This window comes from Hordeum vulgare, chromosome 2H (assembly GCF_904849725.1).
Source record: "Hordeum vulgare subsp. vulgare chromosome 2H, MorexV3_pseudomolecules_assembly, whole genome shotgun sequence".
Taxonomy (NCBI): Eukaryota; Viridiplantae; Streptophyta; class Magnoliopsida; order Poales; family Poaceae; genus Hordeum; species Hordeum vulgare.
Window position 1 is genome coordinate 102,265,154 of NC_058519.1, and position 13,962 is coordinate 102,279,115.

Here is a 13,962-nt window from a genome sequence, read left to right on the forward strand (position 1 = left end):
ACAAATCTCAAAACTCCAAGCAAATTCCTCAACACCGTAGGCTACAATCACCATTACTAGTCCTTAAATCTCAACTTTCATGACATTCTTCGCCTCTGACTTTACCATAGAGTAAAATATCTCCTGATGGAAACACATAGCAGAGCTTCATGTCGCTCCCTACTTAACGGAGAACCAATGGACACAACCAAATTCCACCCGATCCAGCAATCTCCAAGCATAACACGCCCATGGGAGTTCGCAGGCGGAGCCTCCCGGAACCCGCCACTCCAGCCAGATAAGAAAGTATGGCATCAGGCAGATCTTCGTCTTGGCGCAAGAGAAACCCTAGGACCATCACCTTAATCCAAGCACACCAACAGGCTCCGCCATTGCCGTAGGTTCCGTGTCGTCACGTTCGGCCATCACCGCACGTCTGTTCTACGGACTTGCTAATTTTCAATTGACCAATAATTAGTTAAATTTACATCGAGACGAGGGACTGTCGGGCTACTCCCTCTGTCCCATAATGTAAGACCTTTTTTGACACTACATTGTCCTTTTACATTATGGAACGAAGGGAATAGTTTATATATTTTTTCTGAGCGTTGAAATAAAACATTACTTCTTTTTGCGGGAGAAAAAACATTATAGTTCGGCCTTTTTTTTACTAGATGGACGATTTGTATAGCAAGGTGGCCATTTTTTAAGATTTGTATGAACAAAATTGTGAAGTTGACTAAGAATTAGTTAAATCTCAGTTGACTGAGACTGAAGAATTAGTCTGCAAAAAGTAAATATCTGCTCAAATAGTAAAGGAGAGTTAGCCTCTATGATTTGCAGGATTCCAAACGCACATACATAGGACAAAGTTAGAGCATCTCTAGCAGACCCGTATAATGCCCGGTCCGTAAAATAAGCGTCAAAATACAGGTCCACACAAAAAAAGGCGCCCGATCAGACATTGTAAACGCATCGGATCCGTAAAAAAATTGAGGGACGCGATAAAATTCCACCTCCAAACCGCAAAACATAGGTTTTTCCCTCGACACGACGATGCCCTGTATCTCAGAAAAGCGGTTGGCGGGAGGGACATTTCAGCCTGCGTGCGTTCCCCACCCCCTTCCGCAGCCGCCCGTCGTCGGTTCCGCCCGTCCACTGCCGGCTATTCCGGCCATATTTGCGAACAAAATCACGCCGTTGGGCCGCCCCTCACCCGGTTCCACCTAGCCGCTTCACCGGCTCCCCGGATCCGCCGAGCCGAGCCGCCACGAGTCACCATCGCCACCCTGGGATCGACCGTCGCAGAGACACCGTCCCGAGCCACCGGTGAGCATTGTGCTTGTGCTTTCGGATGCGATATGCATAGTTGGTTCATGCGGCATTCGTATTTGTGATTTTAGATGGAATTGAACCCTCGCGAGAGGTTTTTGCTCGAGGATACGTCTGATTTAGACAACTCGGATGTTGAGACGTTGCTTGAGAACCATCGATGGCAGATGTTGGTGAATTATTTAGTTTGCTTCGGTGATTTCGATAATTATTGTAATTTGGATTATTGTTGTATTGTAATATTAATATTTTATCTTATATTAAATTAATAATTCTGAATATGTGGCGCATGTGTCAAATTCAGATAAAAGCTCATGTGATTTGCGGGTTGGCGTGGGCTGCGGCTGAGCAGACCCCGCTTAGCGAAACTGTAAAACGGAATATCCCGCAAAACCATTATTCCGCGAACCGTAAACTAGTTTTGCGGGTCGGTAATATACTGGGTCTGCTAGAGATGCTCTTAGAGTTGCAATGTCATGTCCAGATTGAATATGAGTCGATTTCGTCGCAAGAAAAACAAAGGAATATTTCCATGAGATTAGAGGAGTCCATGGACATTTTCTTATGAACGTTCAATCTCACAAAATCAAACAGCGCGTGTAGAAGAAAAATCCTAGAGATTTCAATTATCCGAATTCATAGAGAAACCCTTTGAACGCAACGGGCAAGTGGACACAAAAGGCGGCGAGTTGGGGCCAGTTCAGCTTCTTTGTTTCTTGCATAAAATGTACTGTATGAGGCATGATTTTTTCAGCTACTTGGCATATATCTATGCCCTGATTGGTACGTGGCTCTATGTACTTTGGAACGGTCTCCATGTCTGATTGGCATTTTCCTCCGGGGAGGACCCCTTTCTAGCTGTACCACATAAAACATGAGTCTGCATTGTGTGACTTTCCAGAGTCTGATAAGAACGGCGCGACCCCAGACCGCTGAGGGTGACAGCCACCATAGCCCATAGGAGGAACATATGTAGGGAAGGCATAAACAACTCACTTTTTCTCTACTTTTTTTTTTGGGGGTGCTCTTTTTCTCTACTTTTTTTTTTGGGGTGCTCTTTTTCTCTACTTTTCAGTTTTCCTGATCTCTCGCGCCTTTGAACTGCCCTGACTGAAAATAATTTTAAGTAACATGTTCCATTAATTAACCGGATAAATCACCCCGAAGCTCTCCACTTGGTCATGCGCTTCTGCATATGAATTTCTATATTCCTTTCTTTTTTTTTGCGGGAACTAATTTCTATATTCCAGTAGTTAAATGATGAGCCCCGTGTGGCGCGGCCCAAGCATGTCGATCTGAGCATGGCGGCGCCCCAAGGGGGAGCGAGGAAGAGAGTGGGTCACAAGGCACCACGGAGGAGGAAGAAAGAAGAGAGGGGGAAGCAATCCAAACCCAGAGCTGCAACGCTCCACACGATGGTCGACAAAAGATAGCCGGATCTAATAGTGTTGTGGCCACAATCATATGGACCACTGCGCGCAATCAAATCGATTTGCAAAGGCAATGGTTGCACATGACAAAGCCAGGCCACAGCCGTCTCTGGCACGGATTTCTGTTCCCGGCCATTCCCTTCCCGAAAACCAGAAGAACGTAGACTCGGACCATGCCAACCTCTTGTCGGCCTTCCCAATCCCATCCCACCCAAATACACACGCGCACTCTGCCTAACAGTGATGCAACTTGACAAGGGCAGGGAAAGACGCCACATCCTTGTCGACAACAATTCAGCCTTCTGTTCCAGTGATGCATAGTCCAGCCATCGGTTTCGGATCCAAAATCAAAATAAAAAAAAAAAAGATTGGCGGAGCAAGGAAGAAACTTCAAATTTGCACAAGCTTCAAAACGAACGGGTGGGAAAAAGCAAGTAGAACTTTAAACTTGCAAGCTTCGAGAAGCCCAAACCTTACGCACCACCAGCATAGAGTCTGTACAGCATCCCCAGCTAACTAAATGGGGGTGGAAACCAACCACGGCAGCAGCTCGACAAAATTTGGTACACGACAACAGGCGGTGCGACAACTTCATGTCAGGAAAAACACGGCCCACACACGCGCGCGCTTTCTATCCCGGCTATTTAGCTCACTCAGATTGCCTTAAAAAAATTCAAGCCCGGGTAGGGGAACAAACAATCACTTCACTTTTGGGAGAAATCTCCAAACGAACAAATGGAACCCTGTATTTTTTTTTCTCATGAGGAACTCTTGGGTTATACTTCTCTTCATCCGATGACATGCGGCGAACAGTCAACTTCGCCACGGCAGCCATATAGTCTGTAAAAATGTTCCCGCGGTATACATCTGCAAGCATACAAAAGGGTAAATTCAAATTGTATGCACATGGCACACAAATAAAATGTGGAATTATGGGCGAAAAAATGAAAATGCATATGAATGTTTATTCCACCTAATTGAAAACTTTAAACTGACACTACAACGAAAAGTTCAACGGGATGCATTACACTGCTATGGTGCAGACACGTTTATGGGAGTTCATGATAAATGCATTTGGGACCTCTATAGGTTAGTTAACCTAGTATCATTATAAGACTATCAGAATGGAAGACTTGACTAATAAGATGTACAGCTCTTAAGAAAAAAAAAAGATGGAATTGTTAAGCTTCATGCACTAGCCAACGCGACCAAAAGTCTGAACTAATGGAAAGAGCTAGTGCAATCCACATATACAGCGACGGCGCGTGAAACTCACGTATAACTCAACAGGCCTCTACGTGAACACAAAAGAGGGCTACCAGCAATTTTTAAATAAATTACGAAAGCCAGGTCTTGAACTCAAGACCTTAGCTCTGATACCATGTTAAGCTTCATGCACTGACCAACGCAACCAAAAGTCCGAACCGATGGAAAGGGCTAGTGCAATCCACATATAGCAAGATAATGAGTAGATAGGAACCAGTAACTATGTGAATGGGAAGACATTACCTTCTAATCTCAGAAATGGTAGCTTTATATACACCACCGATACAGCTACCCTGCAAATTTTAAAGAATTAAACAAAAAATAGGAATGAAATAATAGTGGCAAAATAGGTAGGAAAAAACAAGGTAAATAAGTCAGAAATAACTACCTATACTCAAATCATATAGCTGAGGAGTCTCCTGGCAAACAGATTGAAAATCAATCGAATGATGCTATCTGAATACAAGACTCCCATTCTGCTGCTGTCTTATTTTCTCGATAAGTGATTGATAAAATGACCTGAATGCCTTTATATCATTTCCCTGTTGAAGAAAAAAAAACTACTTTGATTACGACGAGAAATATTTTGTCACAAAGCGAAGACTTTAATATGCTACAAATAAGATCAGGAATTCCTGAATCATGACAGCATCTAGAATACAAAGAAACAACTCTCACAGAGCAATAGGACAAACAAAAGATGGGAGTCATCAACTAATCAATGTTACTTTCAAGTCTCAGTTGAACAACCTTCCCAAAGCAATATTAGGGAAACTAGAGCTGTGTGGAACCAACTCTAACTGGATACAAACTGGCACACCTGGGATTCAAGGAAACGGTAGATGAACTCTAGTTTCCCTAATACCTAAGACCCTAACTCAACTATCCTCTCCAACCACACCAGCAATGGAACCCACAGGCCGAAAAGTGTCCCCAGGCAACGGAATAGCCCTGAGATCCAAGAGTTCATCCATGACCATTACTCTGAAGTAACAAGTTATGAGCTAGCTAGCATATACTCACCGTGTGAATACAACTCACATTTTGTGTCCTAAAAGATGATACTAATAACAGTTTCCTAACTTAAATGTCATACTGATGGCACATCCATCAAGCTGACAATAGTCCAGTAGAAAAAATAGTCCACAGACATGTAGATTCAGTTTTTGAGAAAAATTATTCAACCTTTTGAATTTACATATTGTAACTTCAATGTCTACTCTGGTATTATTATAGCAACTGGCAAAACTGCCCGCTCAACTCTGTGGCTATGTGCTACAACTCGCATGTTTACAATTGAGAATATAGTCGTATTTGCTGTGCACTCTAAAGCCTGTGACTGAATCACAAGTTGTATTTGTGATACTAATGTAATATATATAATGTTGATATAGATTAATCGGCAGTCATAATCTGGCTCCAACATAATAAGTTGTGTGTGCTGTACATTCTACTCTTTTTCTCTTAATCACGATCGAATTTCTAGGGATTTCTAGTCTTCAGAACAAAGGTGATACCTCTGATCCAGCATATGTTTATAGATAAAAATATAGATCAGGAATCAGAAACGACAGAGGTCAAGATAAGACATAAGAGCGTACCTGTATCTTTTGGTAATACTGTTCAGCAAGCTCTGGCGGGCAGTGAGCTTCTGGAAGAGCTTTTGCTACAAAATTTACAATGAAGTCCTCCCCGAATCTTTCATACATAACCTTCTGAGCCATCACAATTTCACCAAAGACAACGAGCTAGAAGAAATAAACCAATTGGTCAATACATCACCATGTACTTCTGAACATAAAGAATTGATCAATATATCACAATGCAACAGCATGTAGATTTTAATTACAATACTGCTGTAAAATGAGGACACGGAATTCTGAAATTGAACAAACATTGGTGGTCTATGGAACCCACGTTACAATTGATTCCAGATTAACAGCTATAACTGTCTGAACTGCAATAGTACATACTCAGTTTTGACTCCAAGCGCTCTAATTATTAATCATCCTCATGAATCAGCAAAATAACTTGTCTAGGATGGCCAACTCAGCATTTCGTTTTGTTACAATTCTATCAGTTTAAGGGAAAAGCTTTAGTGGCAAAAACAAGGTTTTCCCTAATTAAAATAGAACTGACCAGGTAAGAGTTCTACAATCCCTTGCATAGTAGAAAACTTAACAGATTAGCTTCAGATTCTGTGCAATGAAATATGTCCTTTCTTTTCTGCCAATGGTCAGATTGATATAGTGTGCAGCTGAGAACTGAGATTATATAAATTTAAATATGTAAGGGTACATCCCATCGCCTTATGCTTTTCTGGAACTTATCACTTGGGATAATTTTTAAAAATCCACTCTACATCGGAGTCCTCTCTAGGGGGAGGACCCAAGATGGTGGGGTAATCTCTAAGGATGATTCAGTTACAAAATTGGATGGATTAAAACAGCATATGACTAATAACTAATAAGAACTTAATGCAACTCTGCAAGGCTTCATAAAGCCATATTACACTAAGTGTAAGGTTTCGAATTTCCGTATTTTTCTTGAGTGAAATTCCCAGGATATTTAAGAAAGCTGACATGAACTACGGGACAACAGACTAAATAATCATGCTGGACAAGTTGAAATTTCTATTACTTTGGAACCTGAAACTAATATTGCCATTCTCCTTAGTAAACCTGGTGTAGGCAGCGTTCAGAAATCTAACTTACCAAGTAATGTAATACTCCCTCTGCACCTAAATAATTGTAGTTGGGGAGAACTAACTACAATTATTTAGGTACAGAGGGGGAGTATAATACTAAGAAACTATCACCACTGGAAGTTGCAGTGTTCTCAAAATTTGATGCCTATAGCTCCCACTAAGATGGGTGATTCTAAGTTACTGTGGTTCAGATAGAGCCTGACAAACAGCCAAATAATCATGTAAAGGTTTGCTTTCAACACAGCGAACATAAGGATTGCAAGTTGCAAGATTATTACCGTATTTGCATCACGTAGATCAAATGATCTTTCAAGGACACTGTGTAAACAGCAACCAGTAGCAAACTTCTCAATCATGAATACTCGGAAGCCAGGAAGCTGATGAAAAACAGGAACACATAAGATTTATGAGTAATATAATACAACTGTCCAGGTACTAGAGAGATACTTAACACCGTAAGATCACACAAATGAACACAGCAATACCTTATCATCAGCTTTGGATGTAGTGCACCAGTCTTTTATAAGTTTGACAAAAATCTGCACACAAGCCTAACAAAACCATAATCAAGGTGTAAGTGAACAGTGGAAGTGGAGAACATAGCTATATTTCATCGCAGAAAAAAAAGGAGGGGGAAATAGCTATAATAAGAAGAAAAACTGTAAATCAAGATAACTGGAATCCTGACCTTCCGGAGCAGTATATCTTTATGACTGCAGGAAGTAAACAAAAGTAACTGCATTATGGTTTCCAAATACTGCCTACAGGTAGGAGCAAGGAGAATTGTAGACAGATCATGTGTAACCATCCCATGGAGGAATGTGTATAATGTCCTCTGCAGATCTTGCAGTTCACGCATTTCCTGCAACGGTAAGATATGAATACAGTATATAAGGAAGCCGGTAATTCATCTAGAACCCAATCAACGCCTACCAGAATAAGGAAAGTGGGTAGAATTAATGGATGGGGGCAATAAACTAGCCAAGGACAAAAGCTAGCTACACAAGATGAGGTGACTTGTATAAGAACATTATTGCAAACAAAACAAAAAAAAAGCAACCAGAAGGAGCGCCACCAATTCATTAAGAAAGAGAAGCATAATTTACAGAGAGGGGCATATGTCTTTAATGGAACATGTGAAGACCAATAACAAAGGGGACCATTCGTCCTTGATCAGAACCCCCGGGGTGGGCTGCCCAAAAGCCGAAGCCCACGACAAACTATCTAATACGGCAAGATCCAAATGCTTACAGAACAAACAATATTGAGTTAAGTAGTATGGCCACTGAAGGTAATGCCACCGAGTATAATGACTAAGATGGGCAGTTCTGAAAAGCTTTTCGAGGTCAGTAGATAATTCTGCCAGATGCTAGCTGGAGTTGCACCATCAGAAAGAAACAAAGAAAGGAAGTACAACACCATGGGTAACAAAGAGGTTCACGTGGTACATGTAGTACAGTGGTATTTCACGTGGTACATGTAGTACAGTGGTATTTAGCATTCTAGGATCACAGAAACGAATACAAGAACAGGAAGCTAGAAAACGAGAAAATAAATAAAGCTATTGTTTACAGATCTGATTAACTTTACCTCGGTATTGCCTGCTGGACCAGTAGAAAAGGCATCCTGTGACAGTATCACAGACAAACGACTTGCAATAGTAGGAAAGACATCCTCCAGTATGCCACTTGCTGAAGAATTAAACTTGCATATTATTTGGTTTAACAATACAAGGAAATCCACCATATCTTTTGCCTGTATGGAAACAAATAATAATGTGAGGAGCCGAGATGGAGCTACATAGTTTTAGCGGTAGGAAGCCTATAATAAAAGAGTATATAAGTGACAGGATGTTGCTTGAAGTTGTAATATACAGCTAATTTGAAGTTCGACAGGTACCAGAAAGAAATCCATTCTAAGTATATCCAAGAAAAAGAGTAACTGAGACGAGGTATTTAATGTTTTTGTATCCATTTGAGGAACGAGGAGAACGACTTTAATGGCTATACATACAAGTCTATTTAGGGACATTGCATATTCAGTACCAAGATCTCTTATAAGTTCTGGGACCAGAATGAATTCTTCCTACAGTCGTCCGTTGTTTTTTTTTCGAGAAAACGCAGTGAGATTCATGCGTTTCTTTGTATTGAAAGGTAGAGTTTATGTTACAATCCTCCTAGGAGGGACACTACTGGTAATGAAAAACATATAGCTAGTGTACATCCCAGGTCTGGGGGATGATGACGCGGAGACCAGCCGCTCCTGCCTTGGTCCAGAGGAATATACTTAGAATGTTTTTTGTATTATTTTTTGCATATATAAAGTAGGATCCTTCTACTACCCTTTTACTCCAATAAATACTGCACAAGGAAGTGTTACTGAGAAAAGAAATCTAAACGCTGCAGGTACTAGAGATCAACAAGGACAACAAAGCAAAAGCACCAAGAAGAGTAAATTCAAATTAACTAAGCAAAAACGAATACCTCATTATGAACCAGCAATTGTCTTAGTGCGATCGGAATACATGGAAGCACCGAGATTCCTAATATCTCAATCATGCGGTGCAGAAAGGATATGACCTACATTTGCATAAGTTTGAAATGGTTAATCATCCAAACGGTGAACTAAGGAAGATCTTAAAGAAACAGGTTCAGATTTACCTTTGATCGCAGGGACCTCACATTAGGAAATGAAACAAGGAGTTGTAGAACAACATCAAGGGTCTGAAGACAAAGTGGTAAGGAAATATCGCATCAGAAGAATAGTAAAACAAAGACCATGGATATGTTGTGCTTATTGATGCAGAGTAATCAAGGACTTTGCAAATGTCCTCTTCATCGGCCACTTGCATATGCTACTTAACAACAAGCAAACATCACCACGCAAAAGATTAAGTGAAAACATGGAAGTAAAGAATGACAGAATTTACCTTTTTTAACATGACACCAATTGTTGGCCTAGTTACCATCACGAGGCGTTCATTAAAGCCCTAGAGAAGACAGTGACCGAATTAAGTAAGGATGTGATACACATGTACAGAACTAGAAATTTACACAAGAGTAAATCAGAACTATATTAGAAGAAATGACCAGAACACGGAAAAAAAATACCAGACATGGGCCAGTATACTACCCCCCAGAATACAGGATGTGCTATTGATCATTTCTTCTTAGGTGCAAGTGTAAAGCATACCTTGGTAACCATATTCAATGCAACAACAATCTGTAGAAGACTCGTCACTCTCGGAGATGATTCTTCGAGTCCTTGTGCTTTGGCACCCACTACAAGCGACTCGATCTGGAATTGATTTTCACTTAAAACAGTAAGTTTCCTCTCTCCTAGAGAACTAGAGCTATCATATTGGGCAGAAGGGAAACAATCACCTGATGACAGAGAGGATGCAGCAAAGCTGTCAAGCACTGAACCTGCTTCTCTGGTGATACCTCTTCAATACCAATCAACAACCCAACAGCCTGAAATAAGAAAATATGCCATTGGTCCAAGTTCCCAATTAAAGAACATAAACAGCTAGGTGCAAGCCAAGTTAGGCTATAAAGACAGATGGACAGGGCACCTCAAAAATTTGGCTCCCATCCTCTGAGCTGGAGAGCTTTGCCTCTTTATTTGCCCAGTCCATAGAAGTGAATTGTCCTAGGACATCTTCCAAGCTCTAACTCACAAAGAAAACAGCCTCAGATCTAGCACAATAAACTAGATGGTGTGTACATCTAAAAAGACGAACAAGGAAATACCTGCAAAATGGTATCCAAGTAAGGCACTAGCTTTGCCTTCAACAACTTGACAGCTTTCATGAACAAGTATCCCGCACGGCGGCTCACATGGGAATTCTGATGGTGTATGCCACGCTCGTCCAAGAACGCGGCAAGAAGGTGTGGCACATACTGTACATTCTCTTGCATGAACTTGATGTAGCGTGTAACTGTCTCAAGATACACCAATGCAACTAAGCGGTGTGAGTGGCACGAGAATCTCGCAGAAAGGAGCATGGGCACAAGCTCCCCGAGCAGCCCAGATCCAGTACGGATCTCTTCCTCACTGACTGCTTCCCCGAGCCGGTACAACAGAGTAAGAGTGACCTCAACATCCTCGACGGTAGCTTCTGCAGATTGGAGCGCTGACACAATCAACCCCTTTATGAACTGCTGCGTGGCAGCTGGCGCTACCCGACAAATGTTCCGGAACAATGCCACTAAATCCTTCCGTTGCTCCGACATCATGTCCTCCTCCTCCTTCCCGATCTTGTCGAGCACATCAAGATGCCCCCTGTAAACTGGATCATACGTCATTTGCTGCCGCACCACCTCTAAGATCCGTCCCAAGTGCCCCAGCTGCTTCTCAGATGGGGCCTTCATCGTACTGACATAGCCAGCTAAGAACTCGAGCACGGAACCAGAATCAACATCCTCCTCATAGCAGCTCTCTGCCGCCGAAAATACAGCCGGTAGCACCTCTTCGAGCATTTCCAAAGCCGCGGCTCCATCGGAGTCGCTAGGGCCAAGCTTGCGATAACACGCAAGAGCCTCCACGGCATAAGTAGTCACCAAAGATGCCATCTTTAACCCACTGTCTGGGCTACCAAGCCCCTGCTGTGCAGAGAGGAGTGACCTGAGCAACGCCACCTTGGCCCTTGCATCCATCCTCTTTGCAGCCACTGCAGAGAGACACCCCACCGCCGCTGCAGCAAGAGGGGCAGCACTTGCAGGGGACAGGGCAATGTCAAACAGAAGAGGAACAAAGACATCATTGGCGACCAGCGCAACATCGATCCAGGAGATGCACCTGCGCGCCGCATCAAGGGCTACGGCGGCAGTGGGAGGGTCGACCGCACCAAGAGTGGCGGCAGCGTCGTGCCAGTGGCGGGCGATCTGGGGCACGCACTGCGCTCGCATGGCGTCCTTGACCCTGCAGGCGTCGGCGGTCTCGTCGGCGTTGCGAGGGTAGTCCTGGGAGAGCAGGTCATCGTCGAGGGAGATGAGGACGCGGGCGAACATGTCGGTGGGGCCCGGCTGCGGCGGCGAGGGCGGGAGGAGGTCGAGGAAGTAGGAGGGGTAGACATGCGGGTAATCGAGGCGGACGAGGAGGGCGACGAGCTGGGCGAGCTTGTTGCGGAGGAAGGGCGGGGAGGCGGCGTTGGAGGCGGAGGCGAGGGAGAGGAGGGAGGAGCGGAGGAGGGCGAGGTCGTCGGGGAGGGCGATGCGGCGGCGGATGAGCGCGTCGTGGAGGGACTGGAGGCACCAGAAGTGGACGTGCGCGTGGGGCGAGGAGGCGAGGCCGGAGAGGCAGAGGCGGAGGAGCGAGGAGGGCGGGGACTCGTCGCGGGCGCGGGCGCAGAAGGCGAGCGCCTCCTCGCGGACGGCCGGGGAGGCGGAGGCCGCGGCGGGGGAGTCGGAGGCGAGCAGGATGGCCTGCTCGAGGTCGTCCATGGAGGCGCGGAGGAATCTGGGTGGAGGGGGCGGAGACGGGGGGAAAGAGAGGGGGGCGGAGGCGGAGGTGGGGGGTTAATATAACGGCGCAAGGGGGGACGACGGGAGGGTTTGCTTTGCTCCTTCCTTCCTTCCTTCCTTCCTTGTTTCGGAGTTGTGAGACGGGCGTGGGTGGTTTTTCTTCTCCCTGTTTTTGGGTTTCCCTGCCGGATTTATGGGTTTATGGGCTGCTTTTGGGTTTAGTCGTTGTGGGGGGTTTTGGTTTCTCTTTCATTTTTTTCCTTTATTTCTAGATTGATGTTTTATGTTTAAAATTTTATTTTATTTTTAAGAACATCTTCAATGGCCTTTGTATATTTGATTGCTAAAAATTTGTTATAGCAAAAAGAGAGAGAAGGTTTACAAAGCTAACATGTTTTTTTTCTTTGGTAGCCTTTGTATATATTGAATTGCTATATTTGCACAAAACACACAATGACATGTGGGGATAGTTTGTCATAGACACACGTACACATGCAGCACACGCACGCACGTACACGTACACAAAAAACACGTGCACATGCAGCACACAAGCGTACACGTACACAAAGAAATACGTACACGTACACACACGCACACATGCACGCAACGTACGACAGCATACACACACTGATACACGGACCCACCTGTCATTGAGACAAAGTGAGGCTTTAGGAGACTTGATAAAAAAAATATAAAGTGGCCTTTGGCTTGGCAAATATGCAAAGTGTGGGTACAAATATAGCAAGTTTTGTAAAAATAATTGGTGGAGGACCACTTACACAAAGGCTATTGAAGAAGGTTTTTTGACAAAGATTTGTAAAATAGCAAGTGAGTGCAAATATACAAAGACTGTTGGAGATGTTTTAATATGACGCATTGGAGACATCATGTGGAATGTGTATTTTTAGAGTATTCATGATGTATTGTAGGTACATATAAGTGGTTTCCTTCTATGAGTTTATTTGTTGGTACCCGTTTCATGTGGCATGTTTCTTCTTTCCTAGTCATTTGGTGTCTCACATGAGTGTTAAAATAAATCAATAGGCTTCCTCAAAAGAAATCAATAGGAGTGTCCCTTACACAAGCATTCATTAACACGTAACGGTTCTAGCATAACATTTCTCTTGTCGGAATTTTTGATATGTGTCATGTAAAAAAATATTCTCTCAATAACCTCGTGTGCGACAATATTGCGGGTAGTCTTCGTGAAAGTCATTACGTTATGTCATAAGAAGGTCGTACTATTAATACTCGTGACTCTGAGAATCAATGCTCGACCGAATCTTAAAGACACTCCAGATCCGCGAGAGAAACCACCAAAAGGTTTGTCATATATGTTGTTGTCGTTTTGTGTGGGTAGCCCAGAAGTTATTGAGAGGCACTAATTGGAGTGAGTCTCGGGGTCAGTGATCTCACCGGAAATAAAGCTTCGAGACCAATCGAAACACTTCACGCCTAAAAGTCCATATGTATTCTAGACTCTAGAGGCCCCGGATGGGTCACACAAACAAGGTAACATGATCTTTTTTATGAAGGGGATATGTGCATGACTATTCTCCCAATGAGCTAGCATGTTGGTTATTATATATTCACCCCAAAGTTGTATTCTTTCATCTGAGAAATGGAATGGAGACACAACACTTCAAATTCTTCATTATGTGTATTACTCGTGGAGTTGTGGCGACTCATAAACAATTGGAATCGTTCGGGAGCTTCCAAGCTTGTGGATATTCCCTTGAGAAAGTGTGTGAAGGTTTAGGATCGCTTCAAGATCAACCATTGA

The 13,962-nt window shown here is 43.4% G+C and overlaps 1 protein-coding gene across 1 annotated transcript; it reads right to left on the reverse strand.

Annotated features, from left to right (window-relative positions):
* Nucleotides 1-3,162: 3,162 nt before the first annotated feature.
* On the reverse strand, nt 3,163-12,195 carry LOC123425342 (exportin-T). The gene is made up of 15 exons (XM_045109025.1): nt 10,467-12,195; nt 10,289-10,384; nt 10,098-10,187; nt 9,907-10,011; nt 9,644-9,703; nt 9,375-9,437; nt 9,198-9,293; nt 8,305-8,469; nt 7,403-7,576; nt 7,200-7,265; nt 6,993-7,091; nt 5,609-5,755; nt 4,396-4,549; nt 4,251-4,300; nt 3,163-3,608 (listed from the first exon to the last, which is right to left on the reverse strand). Exons 1-13 carry the CDS (start codon nt 12,156-12,158, stop codon nt 4,460-4,462), a joined length of 2,943 nt encoding a protein of 980 aa, XP_044964960.1. The 5' UTR covers nt 12,159-12,195; the 3' UTR covers nt 3,163-3,608; nt 4,251-4,300; nt 4,396-4,459.
* Between the last annotated feature and the right edge of the window lie 1,767 nt (nt 12,196-13,962).